A 21,645-nucleotide genomic window follows, 5' to 3' on the forward strand; every position below is an offset into this window, starting at 1 on the left:
TTAAAAGCATTTATTTGAGAATATTTAATTTATTAAGTTTCTCATAACAAAATTGATTACAGCTTTACACAAACACACACAAGTTTTAAACACAAACAGCTTTGTACATGTTCAGTTTTGTTTTTAAATTCTCCAAAAATCATAAATATGTTATAGTCAGTTGAATATATTGTTTGGACGCGTACTAATTATTATATTCCTTACAGAATTGTCAGTTCTGTCTGTGTGGTGACAATGAGGATCAGCTGTTGTTATGCGATGGTTGTGATAAAGGCTATCATACATATTGCTTTAAACCGAGGATGGACAAAATACCTGAAGGAGATTGGTAAGTTACCAAAAAAATTGGTCCGTTTTCTGAATTTTTATATAATGGGATAAGATTTATACTTAACGATTGATTTTAACATTATCCAATACATATCACTATGCCTGACCAAACCCAAACTGTTAACCAAAATGGATTCAGAAATTGTATTACACCGAAACGTCACAATTTGATATATTGATATTCGACTGGTAAATTTTTGTTAAAGGTCGTGAGTATACGTTAGTTTTTATGACCGATTTTAGGTTTTTCTTAATACCTAGATTGTCTAAAGGTCAAGGCGATAGATTTAGAAATGTTTCTGTTCTCGATTACGGTACTTTGAACAAGATTTCTACATTGACGCTAATAGTTTTCGTGTAATGACTACTTAGGTTTTTGACATTTAGATAATTCGTTATAATCTTTTTAGGTACTGCTGGGAGTGCGTGAACAAGGCCCGTGGGGAGCGCGTGTGCATCGTGTGCGGGGCGGGGACGGGCGCGGGTAGACTCGTGCCTTGCGCCTTATGCGTACGCGCATACCACGCAGACTGTCATTATCCTCCATTGCTCAAGGTGCGCTATACTTTCCAGAAATAAATAATTGGAAGCGTTTACCCAGTTATGTAAGAAAACGTGTTAAACAAAATTTCTGTTTAGCTACCTTGAAGATCTACCTTATGGCCTGATTACCGCCACTTTAAATTATATATATTATTTGATTTTACAATAAATGTTACTCTTTAATACACAATAAGACATATAACATAGAATACACTTAAAATAATATTTAATTTATTTATTACAGAATCCTCGCGGCAAGTGGTATTGCGCTCAGTGCATATCGCGAGCTCCACCCAAGAAACCGCGTAAATCAAACAAACGCGACTCCAAACATAAGGACATGTCTAACATTGATCTAGACGCGTCTATGGTACCCAGGTAAGATAGTAACAACGCAAATGTATTCTATGCAATTAAAAAGAAAATCTACTAAACTAATTCTTTGCCCCACCACGCGTAATGACCAGGTTATACACTATTTATGATTAATGTAACTCAAGTTCAGTCACCGTGACCATGCACGCTGTAAAGCACGCGAAACGTCGGAAAAAAATTAAAATTATGTAAAATAATTATAAATTTATACATATCTTCAATCCGTTCGAGAAGTGTTTTCTTTAAGTAACTTAATGTCTCAAATGCTTTTCTTAAGTTTCAATTTAAGATTTTAAAAAAAGATAATTCCAGCAGGAGACTTTATATACATTCTAGAACTGACTAAATTTTACATATAAACCGTTTTTATTTATTGTTGTTACCCTATGCATCAATTATTATTTATTTATTTTGATTTTCAGTATTCCCAAACTTTTAATAAAAATATTTATATGACATACATTATATATAGAATATACATTTCAATGCAAAGTTAAATCAATAAAAAAATATTAATTGTGTTTTGTGTTTGACAATAATATTTTGCGAAAATTGTAGTATTTACTGTAGTTTATAAATTCTGTATTTTATTTTATATATTTAGATTATTTATGTCTGGGTTGTCTGGAATAAACTGCTTTTTTCGTTCTTTATCCATTTTTGAAAATAAAATATTATTGATTCCAGTCCAGCGCCATCTCACGCATCAACATCGACAACTGCGGAGGAATGTACTCCTAGCGTGTTACATACACCTGAGAAGGACCACGACAAAATGGAAGAAAATGTTGAACATGAAAATGGACATAATGGTAAGTTTACCTTGAAACGTCTGTGGTTTTTGGGTTCGATTCTCGCGGAATTTCTTTTAAATATCTGTTTGAATGGGTTGTCTCTATGTCCTGAAACGAATATTCGATTGACGCACGCGGCGTTCAAAACCAGTATTTATGATTTCTAACACTTGAAATAGATTTCTTTTACGACAGTGATTTAAACGCGGACGTTGTAATGAGTTGAACCAATTAGGCATCGGTTGGTTAGTTTTCCCTGTTGAACTTGTTAATAAACTTGCAATTTATAGTTTTTAACATACCCAGACTAGAATATAATCTGCCTTTTGAATTCAATACTTGTAATTTTTTTTTTTTTTCAATAAATGTATATTTTAAATGGAGTTTTTGAGGAATTACATATATTCGGAGTTTCAATTCTTAACCCAATATTTATTTTAACATAATTAACTTTATTATTGAACCCTTTTTTTATTTGTAATTTGTAAGTAAAAATCTGTGTTACTGTACCACCTAGGACGCATTTCTGGTTCAACAGATTTAATAAAAATTATGTTTGGTTATTGTATAATTTTTCAGTGTTTCTTGTAATTTTAATTTTGTTGATTTAGTAATGGACTTTACCCTTAGTGTTTTTGTTTTTCCTTACTAGGGTTGCCTGGAAGAGATCGCTTGTTAACGATAAGGCCTCCCGTTGTATCCTTAATAATATATGTTATTTATAATGTAACGAAGTTTAAATATTTTTATTTTTTGTTAATTTTAATATACAAATTTGTATACAGTATCAGAGCTACCATTACCAATGCCTGAGGATGGTACACCGGAAAAGCATCGCGCTCTTCAGTTTGTGGCCGGGAATGGCGCCATACCACACGAAGAACCACATGTTGATGGTAAGTTGAATTAAAATGCTTTAAAAACTTCTTTTTCCTTCTTTATTCAATTCAGTTAATTGTCAAATTATTTAATACAAAGTTAAGTTATAAATATTCGTACTATAAGTCTTGATTAGTAAAGATTTTAAGTAATTTATTTTTAGTTTTAAAGTAAATATTTTATCAATTTTGTATTATATTATTCTATAGTTCAATACAATTATAATTTTGTTTAAGTTCTCAACTAAAGTATATGTAATCATTAAGAAAACACTTTATAAACGAATTAAAGTTAGGTATTATTATTATAAACTTATAATTATTTACATAATTTTAAAATTTTCCGACGTTTCGCGTTCTTTACAGCGAAAACGTAAATAATTTTAAGTTTATAATAATAATACATAGCTTCAATCCGTTTATAAAGTGTTTTCTTAATGTGTAAAAGCTATATTAACAAAAGACAATACTATATAAAACCATTTAACCAGATATTTTTTTAATAAAAATATAATAATATTATTATTTGACATTGCAGGACATGAAAATCACGAAGCGGAGAACGCCCCCTTACTGTCTCGTGCAAAGAAAGAAAAGAGCACAGCGAAAAAACTGAATAAGGAACTACAGTTTTGCAAGTGAGTTTGATATTAAATAAGTTAATTATATGCCAGCAAATTAATTTAGTCAAATTCAAATTTTTATTGGGAGTTAAAAAAAGTAATAATTGAAAAAAAGGGTTTTTTATGAATAAATTAAGTTTAGTTACATTAAATACTTTTTTGACATTTGAGAGTCATACTTTCGACTCTAAAGACAACCTCTCCATGAGTTAAAACAATTCTGATAATAGTCAGGTTTGACTGTACAATAAAAATGCAGTACGAATTGTCTACTAAGGTGATTTAGGGCGAGATAACTTATTAGTATGACTCCCGTATAACAAGAAAGCATTTTGATTTACGGGAGTCATATATAGACATAGTTGGCTAAGTCCTTGACGTTGTACACAGTGATGTTTTCCTATTAAGTAAAACAAGAATTTAGTAACATTCTACTAGACCAAGCCACAGTCAATAGTAAACTAGCATGGCAGTGTTTTGGGAGATTTGGTGTTAGATTGAGTTTTATCCTTTCAGAAACCTTCTTTGCGATATGGAATGCCACGAGCACGCTTGGCCGTTCTTGATTCCAGTCAACACCAAACAGTTCCCGCAGTACAAGAAAGTCATTAAGTGTCCAATGGACTTGTCCACTATCCGAAGGAAGCTTCAGGAGTCAGGGTAAGAGTTTTGTTTAATATTCTTATGTATGTGCTTAGATGGGGTAGACACAATCTGGCATTGATAAATGTAAAGCAAGAAATACAGTACAATTAAAATAATAAAATAAAAAGGAGGGCAACTGGCCTTATCGCTTTTGAGCAGTCTATTCCAGGCAACTACTGAGAAAATAAATAAAATTAAATAGGGGCTATCCTAGCAAGTAGTACTAAACTATATAAACATATAGTTACTAAGACAAAACTAATGAAACAAAACAATTTAAACATGTAAACTGTAAAAGGGACAATAATGAAAAAGAAAAAGTGGACATAAATCTCGATAATATCATATCATGAACAACATGTTCAGCGATCCTTAAGAAACTTAGTTTACTAATTACATGAAATGTATCTCCATTATCATTTACAAATTATAACAAAAAACATGTGAGCCGTCACGGGACGCTTGGCAGATGTGAATCGACATCGACATTATTTTGTAAAAGTAATATGCAGAAAAGAACATATTGTGATAGGAACTAAATATGTCATAATGATAAAATAAAATATTACGATTTTTTTCCAGATATCGATGACTATTTATTGAATAAACATTTATTTTCATTAAATACAAATTAAAAATATTATAGATACACACACACGTCGCCACACCGTACACACTACTGCATATAGACTGTATATATATACCATCGTATATATACATTCGCCAGAAATCAGTTTTACGTGCGGCTATAGATGTTTCACATCAAAAATGAATGATGTTACAATGATAAGATGTATTATTTATTTTCAGATACAAATGCAAGGAAGAATTCGCATCGGACGTACGCCTCATATTTAGCAATTGTGAGATTTTCAACGAAGATGATAGTCCGTGTGGCCGAGCCGGACACAGCATGCGACAATTCTTCGAGACGCGCTGGGCGCAGATATGATTGGGCAATTAGTTTATCAACTGATCTAGTAATTATTTGCGATAAGATTGAAGCGTTGATCGACCGGTCTAGCGTTTATTGCCATCCTGTTGAACGATTGGTAGGGAGACAAAAATGCAGAGTAGGTCGATTGGTTTACCGATTATTTTACAATCGATTAAGCAATGTTTGCATTATGAGACTGATGTTTTTGAGGATTTCTTAAGTACTGCAATGGCTCTGAAACTTCTGTAAATAGGTTGGATGATCTTGCAAAACAATAACAGAAGATTTTGTGTTATAAACTAGGTTTTTACTACAGCACAAAATCTGATTTAAGAAATCCTTAAAAGTGAAAATTATCATGTGTCAAATTATGAACAAATAACATTCCAACGATGTTTCTGACAAAATCCAGGAATCTCATCGATTTTTACCTGAGTCTGTGCAAGTTACACAAATGTTTAAATATACTGTAACTAACCGATTTATATTACACGTTAATTTGTGTAAAAATGGCGCACACTACGAGTGTAATTGTATCTAAATGTAGCTGGTGTAAATAGCGTAAAGTAAGATTTTAAAAAGTATTAGTGCGAGAATTATTTCTAAGCATAGATAATGTTTTAATTAAATGTCAATGTCACTTGTCGATTTTGTTAATTTGCAACGAAACTGTATCCGAGATGATTCGAAATTTAAATTCGGTGGCCAGTGTCGAATGAGGTTGTGTATTTCAACTATAAAAATGCGCCAAATATTTGTCATTTTTGAAATTGGAATTTTAGTCTATGTCGACGCAGATTGTTTTCGTAAATGTAAACTTTAAGCGCGAAATATAAAAATTAAGTGTTTTAATTTAATAAATGGCGTGACGTCGATTTTCAGTGGAATGCGCATTTTAATTAATATTGTATTTCGTAGAGAAGTCATTCATTATGTCTAAAATCATTACGGTTATACTTTTTGTATAGATACGAATGTGTGCAATGTACGAAATGCGTATTCCATTCTTAAATTAATGTTTTTAACTAAATGGTGTACAGGAAATGTGGTTGTAGCGTATAATGATTTTGGTAGTTGGTTAAAAGCGTTTTAAAGTTCGTCCTTGCTTGCTCTGGAAATCTCGAATATAAGTTAAGAGTGAATGGGCTTAGACTTATTAAACAAGATATTACAAAGAAAACGTTGAAATGTATTTTATATTATAAGACGTAAAAATCTAAATTTGAGGATTTCTATAAGATATTTCTATGAATGTGTGACAGACCAAGTAAACCTTTCGATACTGACGTCATTTTATGGATTCCATTAAAAAACTATTTCTATTTATTTTCAGAGCAATAATTTATTTTTCAAGTTTTCTTTATAAATCACGTTTTAAATTAACTGATAAAATATTGTGACAAAATAAATATAATATTATTAATGAGGGCGCGAGTCATATTCTTTAAGTCTTATTTATTTTTATGATTCCAAATTTAGTACTTATTTGAAGCGGAAGGATTTTTTTGTTTGTTGCGACATTGTATACATTTTAATTTGAGCATCATTCCTTCAGCACAAATGTGTTGATAGATAGTATTTCAAAGTATTACTATATATGCAGCTTTTTAATATACTCTGTTAAAAGGACAAACAAAAAAATATTAATAATCTGTAGTTAGTAGCCTCTGCCAAGATATGTTTTTAATACTGCCAGTAAAATGCGAAACATATTTTGGTGTATTCGTCCAATGGGCGTACGTGATGGATATAGTTATATGTTGTGTGAATCGGTTGATTTTAACTATAAATGGATATATAAATTATATATACAATAAAAATAAATAATTTTTGAAGCACTCTGTTGTTGTTTTTTTTCTGCCTATTTGATTTACATTCCATTTTACCTGAATGGTGCCCGCAACGCGTAGGATTTGCATGCTTGTTAAATAAATTGAATTATTCAGTAGGAACTTATGATGGGTCACATATATAAAATTACTAGTTTACTTATTAACTCGTAATTTACGCCGCCATTACTAAGGCTGGTTTTAGAGTCACGCTCACGGTCGGCGCTAAGAGACCAATTTTATTTATATTGACTATAGAAGCGTTTCAGAGTGACACCGACCGCTCAGCGCTGAGGCATACGCGACCGTACGCACTGCGCGTCAGCGCCGAGCTCAGTTATCGTTACTGTTTCACGTACAACGCACGCGCCGACGAGTACAGACAATCGAAAAATGTGTCGCGATATTGATACCGCGCGTGTGATAGAAGAAGTTCGGTTGCAAAAATAACGTAGCAACTTATCCTGTAACTTGCCAGTAACACGTCAAAACTTCTTCATGAAATACGAAAGTAGTTTAACAACTTTGTTTCGCCTACCCGTAACTGATAGAATAACGTCATAAATGCACCCACTAGTAATCTTTGAGCAATAAGTGGATGAACTTGACGTCTTCGTTTCTTTTTCCATAAATAATACACGGCAGCAACTCGAACATTCGTGTTGAGCATGTCTGTATTTCGCAGCGGCTAGAATTAGGCTGAATTTAGTCTCACGCCAACCGCACGCGCACCTTCGGCGCTACTTTTCTTACGTTCCTCTGGGATCGTTGTTTGATTCCCGGCCATTAATACAGTTTTTCATGTAGTTTTTGCACATACTATGAAGGAAACAACTTTCAACTAGTTTTACCATAACATGGACAAACCGGCATACATCAACTCTGAAAGGGATCGTCATCACCTTTCGCCGCGCCGTCAACCTAACGTATGCACGTAACCAAAGCGTATCAGCAGGAGTACATCAACTCGGCTACACCTAGGCAACACTGCGCTTGCAGCAGACTGCAGCTGGTTGGCAGCAGCTGGTTGGCATCAGATCAGTTTCAAACTCGAACGTTATGTGCAGCGCACGGTTATGTCCCGGTTTACAATACGTGAGATGGCTGTCATGGCCATAGAACTTGATGAAGAGAAAGGGAACAGGGGCAAGGGTGGACAGAGAGACGCGAGTTCGGGTATGAACTGCAAGTAGACCACGCACCGCATCGCGGTTTGGACCTTATTCCGAGGCGAGACAATTCCGATTTGTGTGCGTTGCAGTAGGAAGTTTCATACAACCAATACTGAACGGCTCGAGGTAATACGGTGATGAACGCTTTTCGAGTTGAGATATGTGCTGTTACCTATAAGCTGCTGCAACACGTATGAGTTTATTCCCCCATTGCAGCCATAAGTACTGGCATACATACATGGCTTGTAGACCGTGTAAAGACAAAATAAGGAGCTACTTTCAAAATAAGGAAATACTGTTGCAGAAATATTGCCGAGCTATACATTTTTTCATTATGTGCTGCATTAAAATGTTTTTTGTATTTTTGAGATATAGTCGGCAATACATACATATTTCATTAAGAGACCCCTTAATATCAATGGCTTTGAGAAAACGCGAGACTACAATTTTATTTAAAAAAAATAGTCCATTAAGGTTTTACATATCATAATTTCCCTATCAGAAAAATCCGTTTTCCATAATTTTGTTATAAAGCATTATAAAGCAGGTCGTAAGAAGCAAAGAATAGTTACAAAAAAAACTACAATTAACATTCAAATTTTTTTTATTGTTAGTTCATAACCAAACTATCAATCAGGTTTTTATAATTGCTGCTTCTTCTTTAGCACGCGCACGTTTAGCCTTATTTCTTCTATGACTTCGTTTTCTATTGAGAGGGACGCTGCCGATCAGCTTACCAGACTTTTGTAAGGCAACTAATTTTGCCGACGTACTCTGCAATATATTAGAAAATTAACGCTAGAAGATAATTCGTCTTTGGATTTCAAATAAATCAATACTTTATTTGATGGTTCAGATTAAATTAAGTCAAATTATATTTAAAAAAAACTCGTTGCGCCTTTACATAATATAACCATAGACTATAAAATCACAAACATGTTATTATTATTTTTTATGTAACAGGAGGCAAACGGGCAATAGTATCACTTGATAAAGTGCTACCGCCCCTCATGGACAGTCACATTTCCAGAAGGCTGGTGGCAAGTGCGTTGCCGGCCTTTTAAAAATTGGCACTCTTTTCTTGAATTACTTAAGTCGAATTTCTTATGTAACAATATTTATAGCAGCACCAATAATTTTATGGTAAAATCTATATATATAAAAATGAATCCATATTTCCCTTGGTCACGGCACTCGCGTGAACGGCTGGACCAATTTCGCTAAATCTCTTTTGTTATTGTCCGGAGAAGGATCTTATGAATGAAAAAAATAATAAAGTGCGCAGAAAATTGTAAAATATAAGAAAACTGATTAAGTTTTCTTATATTAAGTAAGCCTGACTTTTGTTACGATAACAATTATTTTTTTCAGTGCATAGCGCTTTTACTATACAAACTTTTTTGATGTAACCTTAAGGCGTTTGACATAACAATGACAGAATGCGTGCTGCACATGTCGTCAAAGAGACGTAAATAAATATCGTCTAAAACAAATGCTGGATTTATTATATTGGTAATCAATATTCATAGTTAAGACAGGACAACGTCTGTCGGAACCGCTATTATTTAATAAATGAGGTTATAGTTCACATTCATAAGGACCTGCGATTAAGAAAAACATTCTGTGTGTGACAGTTTTTGGGATTAAATCCATTTTAAGCAGAGATCAAATGATCCTCTCCTTTTTGTAGTCATGATTTTTTTGCCAATAACAAGGATCTGCTAATATGGCTACTAATACATTTGTATTTAATAATTTAGTACATTATGAACATCTATACAGTTTACCTTAGCTTCACTTTTACTTATTTTGCTATTCTTCTGAGTAGTATATAGTACATTGATTCTCTTGTTATCCAACATTGAGTGATGCTTTGATAGTGCTAACTGAAATGTACAGAATAAAAAAAATATTCTCAATCATGTTGATAGAATGCAAGAGTAGGCTTTACTGAAAATAGTTATATTTATTAAACATTTAAAATACATAATGGTTCTAATTGGGTGCGTTAGTTTCCACTTGTGTGTTCTGCTCCATATAAAATATGATTCAATCTCAATGGCATAATAATCTTTGACTTACAATGCTGATATCAAAAAATTAATTACCTCATAACTATGGTCATCTTTAAGCTCAACATATGCTATGGAACTCTTTTTACCCTCCTCTTGTTTAGGCAACCTTACATCAACTATGTTATCCGCCAAGTCTGCAAAATGCTGTAGGATCTAGAAAATTTGGAGTTGGTGTTGAACAAATATTAATGTTTTGATTTAAAAAGGACAAACTTTTAAATATTTATTCATTTTCCCAGTTATTCCTCTGATCAACAGAATAGGAACAACTGGGAAAGCACTGAAAACAGTACCGCTGTAGATTTTTAATCTAATATGATATAGGAAAGGATAAAATATGTTGATAGTGATCTACAGCCATACACTCTGGCACCAGTGCCAGTATTTTTTATATTAATAAAAATACATAATCAGTGAGTAACATAGACTATATTTTCTTTTGAGAAATTTCCCCAAATTGTTTGGTTCAATGCATGTTCAAAGGTAACTCAGAGATGCCACAAAAAGAATTCAACCTGTAAGGTGGAATTTTTGTGGAAAGCTCATATGTTATATAATATTACACTATGAACAAATCAACATGGGTGAAATGCAGGCAGGGTGCAGCTAGATATTAATAAAATAAATACCCTATTTAATTCACTAAGATTGAAATAGTCTTAAACAAACTGATATGTAACTATAGTATGCAAAAAATTAATCTATTTCTCACCCGGGCACTGCTTCTTAACAAGCAAGTTCCAGATACTCTAAATTAGCATGTGTCAAAAATACTTACTGTTTCTTTTTCAATGTCAACAGGTAAATTACCCACAAAAACTACATATCGCTTTGGCCCCTTAACTTTTTGTTCTTTTTTAGCTGTCATGCTTTTATCTCTATTTTCATTTAATTGTTCCCTTTCAATGGTTGTATCTTTTTTGGACAATGTTACTGTTTTATCCTTTGGTTTTTCCTTTTTCACTTTTTTTTCTTCAATACCATGTTGAAGAGAAGTTTTAAGCATATTAAATAAAATGCGAATTTTTCGTAGCTCTGCTTCGGTTAACTCTTTGGAAGACTTTATTAAAGACTGCATTTTTCCATAAATAACATCTGGGACTGGATTCTCTGTCGTACCTTTTAGGCTATCACGTATCATTTGTCGAATCCTACCTAAAATAAAACATTTTATATACTCTAAAAACATGATGCCTTAAAAAGCAATACAATTAAATTCTTAAATATGAGGTACACATGTAGAAAATTCTTGTTTTATGTTTTAAATAGTCTTTTATAAAGAGACCTGTTAGAACCAACGCTGTTTGAGTATGTTCATATATGCATTTATAAAGGGGTGTTGCTATTTTATGTGGTACTAATTAACCATTTCTAGCCTGATAGTTATTTATTTATTTTATTTATAAAGTAGGGGGCAAACGGGCAGGAAGCTCACCTGATGTTAAGTGATACCGCCGCCCATGGACACTCTCAATGCCAGAGGGCTTGCGAGTGTGTTGCCAGCCTTTTAAGTTCTTTAAATGCTCTATAGGTTGAGGGCAATTATCTGTATATAGTTTAAAGCAAAAAGATATAACTAACCATTTCAAAATCTCTAATACCTACTACCTTTATTTGGTACCTACAAAATATTTTTTATTGTATTAGATAGATACTAAATTATATTATATACATATAAATTTATACCCTTTTGATTGTTAGTCATTGGCACAGCAAGGAATTTTTTTACAAGGTCACTGTCATTTAATATTGGATATTGTTTGTTAATTTCTTCAGGAGATAGGGTCACCTGCAAAAATAAAATGATAAGTATTCATTTTACTTTACTGAAGAAAATAATTATAAGCCAAGAAAATAAGTGCACAAGAGCTAGGTAAATGTGTACAGGAATAGTGTTTAAACTAGGTATCTGTATAAATTGTAGGATCTTTTCTGCAAGCTAATTATATTATTACAAAAAAGGCAACTTGACCACCATGTATCTTATCAAAGCAGGCCTAGAGTAGGTAACTGTAATTATTATACATATTTTCAAGAGTCATTTAAAAGATCATAGAAATTTGGAAAAAGACATTAGCTGTTAGCACAATGCTGCACAGGATCTGGCTGCCTATAGGGTAAATTAAGTACTAGATTTAACTTCGGTAAACGTAATACATACTTGTACACATAATTGTTACTTAGTGGATCCTCTCATTAAGATATTTGTGTACAAAATAATCAATGTGTTTATTATTTACCACCACAACATAAAATATACTTTATACTGTTACCTTGACTTTATTTTTTTCAATATCTTTAGGCACATTACAGTCATTATTAGCAACAGTATTTTTAGTCTCCAAATCTAATTTAAATTTCTTAACTTTACCATTTTTTGTATGTATTTTATCAAGTTTTCTTTTCTTATTAAATGGTTTACTTGTCGAATCCATGTCTCTAAAATTTGAAACCATAAGTTTATAAATATTGTGGCTAAATCTATATTCCCCGATTATTTACATTTATCTTTATTACATTATTTTTTTAGCTGGTAAACTTCAGAAAATAATTTTTACTGTTTTTAATAAATAATGGTTACTGTTTTTTAGGTTATGCGTTGAAATACAAATTACAAAATACTATATAGTTCATATAACGTGTGTCCACAGACTAGAACGACCAGTGTATGTAATTACTTACCTATGTAGAATTTATTAATATACTTCGCAATAGATGCCACGACTAGACTAAAAATTAAAGCTAAGCTATGATTGATATCCAACCTTAATAGTTTCAGCTCTTAAGTGGCTAAAACGATTAGGTAAAAAATCTAATACTCAAAGTAATTTCATACAATAATACTAATAAATAATAATTTTGGCTTAAATGAATTATCATCATCCGTATAGTTCACATATTTTTCTTAAATTTTAAAGGTGTTTTTTAAATATCCTCGTTGTAAGACTGTGGTTGGAACATACCCATATAAGACAAATTTGGTTTGTCGTTGACCTGGGACTTACTAAATATGAATTCTACTATCTATCGTAAGCGATGTAGCTTCTCTTGCCTTAAAGCCTCTATTGAGTACTGAAAAGCAGCACTAGTCTAAAAGGTATTTATTTTAAATTAAATTAACTACTCTTAGAAGTACAAACTCCGCAATGTTCAAATTTCAAACTTACTTCTTAGTGCTTATTCAATCTTAAATAATTATATACGTTTAATATGCTTTTAGGGTTAAATTCACAGTTGAGACTTGGCATTCAGTATTGGATTTGAAATATGGAAGCCATAGCTTGCGCTAAGTCTCGACTCTGAATGTATGATTCAGTGGTCCAACCAGAGACCAACCAACGCCACGCGGTCTTGCGGAACAATGTCTCAAACTCCATCATTAATAGCTTAATTATATTTTAATTCTTAAATTAATACCATTTTGAAGGTGAAACATTTAAATTCACATTCTCCGTTGCCATTCGAAGGTTTATAAACTTAATTCTTCGTTTTAAGCAGCTACCTATCACATGCTCACTAGTAGTGGCACATGTGGTATTCTTCACAAGACTATTTGTATTTGTATATGGACATATTCAACTTGTTTGGCAAACAATTACCACGTGGAGAGTATATTTGATAAAACTATTGGCTTTATTTGTTAATATGGTCAACACCAAATACGCGTTACTGCGCCCTTTCGATGTACGGGTTATTACCCGTCCTCATAATGACCATATACAGAAGATATCCATGGTTTTGGTGAACATATTGCCTACTCCTGCCAAATGTTTGCTTTTTGTGTGCACTCTGCAATTGCCCATGCTACTCATGTTTTTCGTATGTGTCTGTATTTCCATATTTGCGTGTACGTCATAATTTTTTACAGAATACATCAAACAACCAATAGCATACAGCCGTGAAGTACCACCATTAAATTTTCCATTTCACAATTAGCAAAATCAAAATAAAAACATCGTAGTTTCTGTAGTTAGTAATTGTCATAATGTGAACTAGCAAGATAATTTCGTAATTAAGTAGTGAAAATTTAAATGTCGTGTGTTAGGTCATTAGTTTGTACTTGGTTGTGTACAGTATAAAGCTAATGTAATATTATTTTTCCATTTAATAATATAACTAACAAGGCATATAATATAATAAGTGTATCATCGCGTAAATTAGTAATGTTTAATTTGTGATATCATCTTAAAATATTCCATTATGATTTAATCTAGAGAAATGGTGGGTAGCAATAAATAACCTTCTGTTCTCTTTTATAGGTAAAAAAAGTAATTGACGCAGAAAAAATACCGAAAATATGGCTCAAACATCGCAGTCTGAAAATACGGAAAATGATATGTTCTCTGAAATAAATCTGTCACCAGTACAAATACAACAGCAATATTTTGAGAATCTTCCAGATTGTGATTGGATAAAGTAAGATGTACTATTATATTTAAAAAAAAAAACAACTTTAAATTAAGAAATATATGTTCTTAAAGAATATTGTTAAAACTAACCAAAGTATAATAGAAACAAGTTTAAATGAATTGACTGATGAAATTTAAATGCAACAATTATGTTTTTCCACATCCTGAAAATAATTAATGTTCAGTTGTAATTTATTTTTGTTGTGTCTGAAATTCCTTAATCTCAATGTTAAAATAGCAAAAACATATAGAATTGTCTTAATTTTTTTTTATTGATTTGATGTGGAAATTTGTGTGTGATAATTTTTTCATTTGTTTTATAATATATATAGTTAAGTTGTTTAAACACTAAAATTTTCAGATATGATGAAGGAAATAGAAAACATCTTATGCAAAATATTGCATTTGCACTTTTTGGTACCCCAAGTATAGAAGGGAATTTATTCGAAAATTCTTCCGAAACTTTAGAAGGCTATACATCAAGGCAAAAAGAGCAGGTTCTTAATGTGTATACACAAATTTGTAATCAATGTAAGTAAATAAAATAATCACCATTTTAAAAACGGATCACAATTATGATTTTAAACAAGTTTTAAAAAATTATGGAAATAAATAATATGACTGTAATTGTTAAAAAAGGTCATAAAAATATATAATAATATAAAAATGGTTCAGAGATTTTCAGAGATAAATTAATCTATTACCACTAAAGTTTTGTGTCAAAAATAAGTGAACTAAAAGTTTTGATGTTGACTGTTTTAAAATGAAAATCTATCCTTATTAATAATAATTTTCATTTTCAGCCAAATATAGTTATAATAATGATCTTATGGTCTCTATACTGCTTATTGTATGTGTGAAGCCGAAACCACTAAAGCTATTACAATTTACGCCATCAGACTATTGGGTTGACTTACATAACCGGACTGATGTGGATATGTGGTGTACAGCTGTTTTTAAAGTGAGAAAATGCATCCCAACTGCAGTTAATTGTAAGTTTCTTTGTGATAGAGTAGTTTATAATTGGTGAAAAATATTTATAAGACTGGCATGACCCCTGTCAAAGGCCTAGGAGAAAATTCGATACAGCAAAACCACCAGTATTGATAACTTTTTCCTAACATCAACTTAATGTTATAGGAAATTGTTAATATTATCTCTTGGGATAAAATTCAGTTACTAAAAAGCACTAGGTATAATTACCGTTTGTCAGAAATGTATTCGATTTGACAAGGTACATGGCACATGGACAGACTTCTTTCTCGTTTCTATACTATCCCATATTCTTATATATATCTGAAACGTATCTTAACTGTCTTGGTTCCAATGGGTATATTTCTTTGGTTGGGATTTTTTTTGTTATAGGTAACTATTTGCCCACTGAATGAACAGCCATACTTATCTTAGTTGATCATTTAGTAAATCTCCATTAAACATAATAGGCGACTATGTATTCATTTGTTTTAGTGAAACCATGCAGAGTTTACATTGATGAAAATGCGAGGGTATACCAAAATTGGCAATCTGTATTAATTGATAACATATTTCCAAAATGTGTGATTGTTGCTCCGCAAAATGGGGAGTATCAAGGAGTTATTGTTGAGGTAAATTACTACAAATTAATTTTTATACAAAAAATTATAAATAAATTCTTTAGTTAAAATAATGTATATGATCATATCATAATCATCTCATGAAATGGCCAAAATAGTTACATTACTTCCCGTTAGAGGCGCTGGTGTGACTTAGTTTTGTAGACTGATGACTTATAGATTAGAAGCAGAGCTTCCGATACGTTTGTTTTTTTACTAAAGTCACAGAATGATACATGACACCCGGATCTAATTTTTACTTTATCTTCTTTTAAGATTTAAAATTCGTACATTTAGCGAATTATAAGTAAGATAATTATAGACTATATTAAACTTTTAGGACGAAAAAATTGCTGTTAAATTAACAGTAACTCCTTCACCAGCATTAGGCCTCAAGTCTCGAGTGCTAAGCTCAGTTGATACAGCTAGTACTGTGGCCTCGTTGGGAGCAGTTGGTATTTTGGGAGTGGCTGCCTTTACTCCAGTGGGGCCAGTAGTCCTGGTAGGAGCTACTGTGGCTACAGTTGCAACTGGTGTGTATGGTATAATGCGCTCCTCGTTCCATCTTCATGACCGGAAAGTGCATCAGCAGGTATGCAACTTTGTTTGCAAGTCGTAGTATTGGGCGAACAAATTCTCTTTTTTATTTTGGGATATTTTTCCATCATAGTTTAGAAACATATGTTTAAAAATGTCTAAGAAATATTTTTATATTTAAATCCTTATACAGAACATAGGTCTAACGGACTCTGAGGCACGTGGCAGCTGGCTGAACATACTGGCAAGTGGTGTGGGACTTGGGAGTGGGATGGCTAGTACGCTCCTATCTCGCTCTGCCGCTGCCGGAACTAATCTTACCAAAGTAATTTAAATTAAACTTCTTGAACGCGAGACAATTTCTTTAATAACCAAACGCTAAATGTGCTTTTTAACAATCTTGGTCAGCGGCTATCAAATCAGGTTGACGGGTCGCAATAGTTTCTGTTTGTAATTTTCCGCTGTGTAGTATGTGGCAATATAGATAATTCTTATTAGCGTCGTTTTTTTTTAAATATTAACTATAAACACGACCGTCGAGCTATAATGACTTAACAGTCGTCCTCATAAAAAGGGCAACTCCATTCAGAAACCTCAAATCGACGGTTCTCTTTCCGCACAGATTCCAACAATGATGGCTTTATTTATTATTCAATATATTCCAGACTGGTGAAGTGTTAGCTGTATCTGTGAACGTGTTGCGACGCGTCACTTTTCTATCAGGCGGCGCAGGAGTTCTGAACGGTCTCCTACATTTGATACTTAAGGTAAGAAGTCTGAACCCTAAGTATAAATTATAATTGTAATATATGCTGTTTATACTCCATAGATCTGGTTAATGAGAGTCAATTTTACATAAAAACTGTAAGTGTTATTACTAGCGAGTTTCATTCGTGATTTAGCCTATGGCTATGTCATCTGGCAATCGTAATGAAAGACCTATCAAAAAATGATTGTATAAGGCGTTAAAAACAACGTGTTTAAATTTAAGTATGTTAACTAACGTTTCATGGTTTTATTCCTAGCGCGAGGACGTTACCTTTTTAAAAAAAGCTGACACGCATGGAAAGTTGCTCCGAAATGACTTATACATAAATCGGTGGAAATGTCTGACGTCTTTAGCTACAGACCAATATGAATACTCTACTTGCTACGCTACTTTGCTGAAATTTTTGAACGCGCTGTATATCAATATATTAATATTTTTTAATTAGTTAGTTAGGCTAACAAATAAAAAAGAACTCCTAACATGACTCCGGTTAATTGTCAGATACCATCAATCAATAGGTCATTATTTACATTGATTTTTAAAAGGCGTTTGATTAAGTTCATCATCACTTTTGTTTGACAAAGACCAGAAATTACGGGATACACGCCAATTTCCTCTGATGGATAAGCTCTTGTATAAACAATCGTACCCAAATAGTACCATTAATGGTTATTTATCGGTAGCTATGTCAGTTCTGTCTGGTGTCGCTCAAGGGATACATTTAGAACCATTGCTTTTTAAAATGTTTACCCCCCATTACCCAAAAAAATTCTACGCCGGTGATCTCAACCTCTAGGCAAATTCTAAATGTTTTTCACTGCATCACATTTCAAAACGATTGCAGGACACGTGGTTTCAGACTGAATAAAACTTTAGGGATATCTAAATGATATGATAATAAATTATCATTTGAAACCACCGTCAAGAAGGTCTAGATTTCATCTTACTTTTATTTAAAAGTAATTCTAGCCTAATATATATAAGCCTAAATATATATTTAGGTTCCAACGAATGTTTAAAATAAAACTGTGATGAAAAATGACTCGGTGGACATTTTCAGCAACTCCATAGAAACTCCATTTTCGCCGAGTCGGTTTAGCGAACTTGCACAATTACATTTAAAGAAAACACTTTTTTACCGGATTGAAGCTATGTATTATTATTAACTTATAATTATTATTATTTTTATTTCTCCCGACGTTTCGCCTACTTTACAGCGTGCGTGGTCACGGTGACTGAAGACAAAAGGTGTTGAATGTCAAAAAGTGTCACAGCTGTAGAGAAAGTTGTATTATCTGTATTTATTTCCCCGCAGTTGATATCGACTAAAAGATAATGGGTTTTTGTAGAAATAACTTACGGTGTCCTCTATTTTCGCGGATTGTTTGTCTTGGGGTTTTAATTTGGATATTGTTAGATCCCACGTGTTTGGTAATTTTAGGCCGTCTTCTCTATTGAAATTGGGGTTTTTTATTTATTTCAATGGCTTCGCGTACCAATCTTGGGAAGAATCTTTTTTCTTTCAACTAATATATCTATACAACAAAAGACAATACAGTAAATTACAGTCAAAATCTATTATAACGACATCGAAGGGACTACCCATATTTGGTCGTAAAAACCGATAGTGGTAACAGCAGATGACGAAGTTTCGCACCTCACCTGGCGCAGATCCTGACTGGCCACGGGGCTTTTGGACACTATTTACACAGACTCAAATTGAAGACAAGCCCCGTGTGTGACTGTGACGAAAGAACCGACCAAACGGTGGTTCATTTACTTGTTCACTGCAACATTCGGAAGGGCCCGGAGCGATCTGGAGCTCGAGACTGGTATGAGGATAACCCGGGATGGGCTATTCGACATGTTGCTTAGGCACAGATCGCAGCTGGAAAAAATCTGCGGCAAGATTGTCAAACATGTCACTGACATTAATAGCACGAGAGGTAACACGGGTGGCGCCGGTCAGAGCGGGCTCCGACTCGCCCATAAATATCATGACGATATTTCCGGAGTAGTTGTCGCCCGGGCCCGGCGTGAGACGCCAACCCTCTAAGTTAATAATGTCCCTTTTTAAGAAAGGGGAGACTTCGACACTGCCCTGCTACCTACCTACTCGGTCGCATAGCTGACTGACTGCGTGGCCGATAGGCTAGTACGTAGTCCTTAATAAAAAATAAAAAAAACAGCCGATGACGTTGTTATTAAGTACGTATATATGCTTATTATTGAATGTGTGATAAATATACTCCTGTATAAAATAAAACTAAATTTTATTTATGCGGCAAAGTATTTAAAAATAGTGTACTTCTGCTAAATTTATAACTTTATCTAAATCTTTTCAGTACAAGAAGCACGGTGAGAAAGCGACAACACTCGAGTTGTTCCAATTCTCAGCTTCCGTGTTATTCTTCTTCCAAGCCGCAATGTCCAACCGCACAGCGCAAAACATCATCGAGGATGCTCAAGCCAATACTATCAACGATTATCGGGCGACTCTCAGAAGTAACAGGCACAGGTGACAATATTTTTTGCTGTTTATAGATATTTTTAAATATTTAGTAGATAAAAAATTGTAATTCAAAATCGTATGTATACAAATAAGTTATTATTATGTTTGTCGTCGCTTTCTCTTCATCATACAAATTTTGTGTTATTTTATGTTTAAGTTAGCTTTGAGCTTCCGTAGTGTCACGTTAACTCGTTTAATACAAGGAAAACAAAAATCACTTTACACTTAAAACCTACATTCGTAAATTACATTAATAAAAAAGACTGCTGGAGCCCACGAATATAACCATTTGAACTAGTAAAATAGTGTTAGTGTACTTTAATGTTATGCTAAATAGTGAATGAAACAAAAAAATTAGCACAAGAACAGAGTGTCTCCCCTTTAATAGAGACTATATGTAGTGTTATTGGACACTTACTTATGATAACAATCCTTTTTAGTAAATTAGGTTAGACTTAAATCACTTATTAGTCTTAAGTCAGGCTAGATCGTAATGTTCCATCAGGTCGTAGTAAAGACACATGTATATAAAAATAAAACTTAAAACCTACATTGACATTTCAGAAAAATATTCGACAAATTGAGCGCGGAATCACGCCGTGTATCGGGCGCCGTACAGGGCAACACTGAGGTCATTCTCGGGATCAAAAACATTGCGAACAAAGATCAATATTTCGCTGACGTTTTGAAAATCAACAAAGACTTAAACCAGCACAAACTGAGAATATCCATGACTTCCGACGGCCGGGTCAACTTGAACGCTGCACACACGTTTGAGCCGTCTCAATTGTACGGCCTGGGCAAGGACGGCAGATCTGAGCTCTTCTCGACTTTAGGTCCGGCGAACATCAACACACCAAACGTTCCTACTAAAGTTGTTCCGTCTTCAGCGGCGGTACAAATATTCGATAACAAGGATGAAGAGATGCCGAAAACGGTGGGTATACGCCCGGAAGAAGTTCTACGGATCGGGATCCACTTGGTTCGAGTCAGCGCGTCCGGAGCTGATAATATAGCGTCCCTTCTAGAAAATTTAAGCAAAGATGTCTACGATGCGCTGATGACGGTCGCTTTAAATGTCTTGTCGAATCTCGTACCGCGGGACCTCGCGAAGCTGAAGTTGCTAAGTCCAGACCAAGACTTGATTGAACAAATTGTGAATTTTGTCTTCAATTATTTGAAACACCAACGACCGATGGGCGAATCCCGCGAGGACGATAACGGGATAGCCGTTATTTTAAAGGAGTTTTTTCAAAATGGCGTTGTGCGGAAAGAAACAATTTTGCATTTGAAGGACAGTCTGCTGCAGTATATTGATAAGGAGTTGGAGAAAAGAAGAAACGCAAATAAAAATCAAATCATTTGTCCTGACTGTAAAGGGGTGAGGTATGCTTAGTTTTGTTTTTTTTTATTATTTCACTAAATAAAGCTTCCTTAGTTTTTTGAGTATCACATTAGGGTATCGAAAGGGAAAATAGTATTTACAAAATACAAGAAAAAATGTATATTTACCTGAATAGGATAAGATTTAGAATTTGATTTAAATAAGTGCAAAATTGTGATATATATTATGTATTTTATTTAATATATTCAATATTTTATGAATCATAAGTTTACGTTGTAAT

At 33.2% G+C, this 21,645-nt stretch overlaps 3 protein-coding genes across 20 annotated transcripts in view; 2 read left to right on the top strand and 1 right to left on the bottom strand.

Annotated features, from left to right (window-relative positions):
- The window catches only part of LOC123715772, a 58,779-nt gene extending 51,827 nt beyond the window's left edge, over positions 1–6,952 (top strand). For all 13 annotated transcript variants that reach the window (XM_045671050.1, XM_045671054.1, XM_045671055.1 and 10 more), the window contains 8 exons: positions 207–328; positions 741–885; positions 1,118–1,251; positions 1,936–2,060; positions 2,828–2,938; positions 3,459–3,558; positions 4,060–4,203; positions 4,999–6,952. In XM_045671050.1, coding sequence (XP_045527006.1) covers positions 207–328; positions 741–885; positions 1,118–1,251; positions 1,936–2,060; positions 2,828–2,938; positions 3,459–3,558; positions 4,060–4,203; positions 4,999–5,140 — 1,023 coding nt within the window. In that variant the 3' untranslated portion in view covers positions 5,141–6,952. The remainder of the gene's footprint in view (positions 1–206; positions 329–740; positions 886–1,117; positions 1,252–1,935; positions 2,061–2,827; positions 2,939–3,458; positions 3,559–4,059; positions 4,204–4,998) is intronic.
- A 1,760-nt stretch (positions 6,953–8,712) lies between these two features.
- LOC123715714 lies at positions 8,713–12,844 on the bottom strand. Of its 2 annotated transcripts, none has more exons than XM_045670959.1 (7): positions 12,719–12,844; positions 12,475–12,640; positions 11,888–11,990; positions 10,980–11,356; positions 10,235–10,354; positions 9,914–10,012; positions 8,713–8,900 (listed from the first exon to the last, which is right to left on the bottom strand). In XM_045670959.1, the coding sequence occupies exons 2-7, from the start codon at positions 12,634–12,636 to the stop codon at positions 8,760–8,762; spliced, it is 1,002 nt and encodes a 333-aa protein (XP_045526915.1). In that variant the 5' UTR covers positions 12,637–12,640; positions 12,719–12,844; the 3' UTR covers positions 8,713–8,759. The 2 variants fall into 2 exon arrangements, with proteins under 2 accessions (XP_045526915.1, XP_045526916.1); XM_045670960.1 differs by having other exon boundaries at positions 12,704–12,832.
- A 328-nt stretch (positions 12,845–13,172) lies between these two features.
- LOC123715190 lies at positions 13,173–21,604 on the top strand. 5 transcript variants are annotated; one of them, XM_045670096.1, is made up of 10 exons: positions 13,173–13,298; positions 14,461–14,617; positions 14,972–15,141; positions 15,414–15,602; positions 16,078–16,214; positions 16,543–16,794; positions 16,933–17,064; positions 17,405–17,506; positions 19,854–20,026; positions 20,585–21,604. In XM_045670096.1, exons 2-10 carry the CDS (start codon positions 14,499–14,501, stop codon positions 21,414–21,416), a joined length of 2,106 nt encoding a protein of 701 aa, XP_045526052.1. In that variant the 5' UTR covers positions 13,173–13,298; positions 14,461–14,498; the 3' UTR covers positions 21,417–21,604. The 5 variants fall into 5 exon arrangements, with proteins under 5 accessions (XP_045526052.1, XP_045526054.1, XP_045526053.1 ...); XM_045670098.1 differs by lacking the exon at positions 13,173–13,298 and adding an exon at positions 13,648–13,668; XM_045670097.1 differs by lacking the exon at positions 13,173–13,298 and adding an exon at positions 14,071–14,170.
- Positions 21,605–21,645: the final 41 nt, after the last annotated feature.

Source organism: Pieris brassicae, chromosome 10, assembly GCF_905147105.1.
Source record: "Pieris brassicae chromosome 10, ilPieBrab1.1, whole genome shotgun sequence".
NCBI classification, from domain to species: domain Eukaryota; kingdom Metazoa; phylum Arthropoda; class Insecta; order Lepidoptera; family Pieridae; genus Pieris; species Pieris brassicae.

What these genes read in the sequence shown, in the direction of transcription:
- LOC123715714 (XM_045670959.1), bottom strand. Translation starts at nt 12,636, where the DNA reads ATGGATTCGACAAGTAAACCATTTAATAAGAAAAGAAAACTTGATAAA. An exon ending in TTGAAAAAAATAAAGTCAAG is followed by an intron (nt 11,991 to 12,474) that starts GTAACAGTATAA and finishes TTATTTTTGCAG; the next exon opens with GTGACCCTATCTCCTGAAGA. An exon ending in AATGACTAACAATCAAAAGG is followed by an intron (nt 11,357 to 11,887) that starts GTATAAATTTAT and finishes GTTTTATTTTAG; the next exon opens with GTAGGATTCGACAAATGATA.
- LOC123715190 (XM_045670096.1), top strand. Translation starts at nt 14,499, where the DNA reads ATGGCTCAAACATCGCAGTCTGAAAATACGGAAAATGATATGTTCTCT. An exon ending in CCAGATTGTGATTGGATAAA is followed by an intron (nt 14,618 to 14,971) that starts GTAAGATGTACT and finishes TAAAATTTTCAG; the next exon opens with ATATGATGAAGGAAATAGAA. An exon ending in ACCGGAAAGTGCATCAGCAG is followed by an intron (nt 16,795 to 16,932) that starts GTATGCAACTTT and finishes ATCCTTATACAG; the next exon opens with AACATAGGTCTAACGGACTC.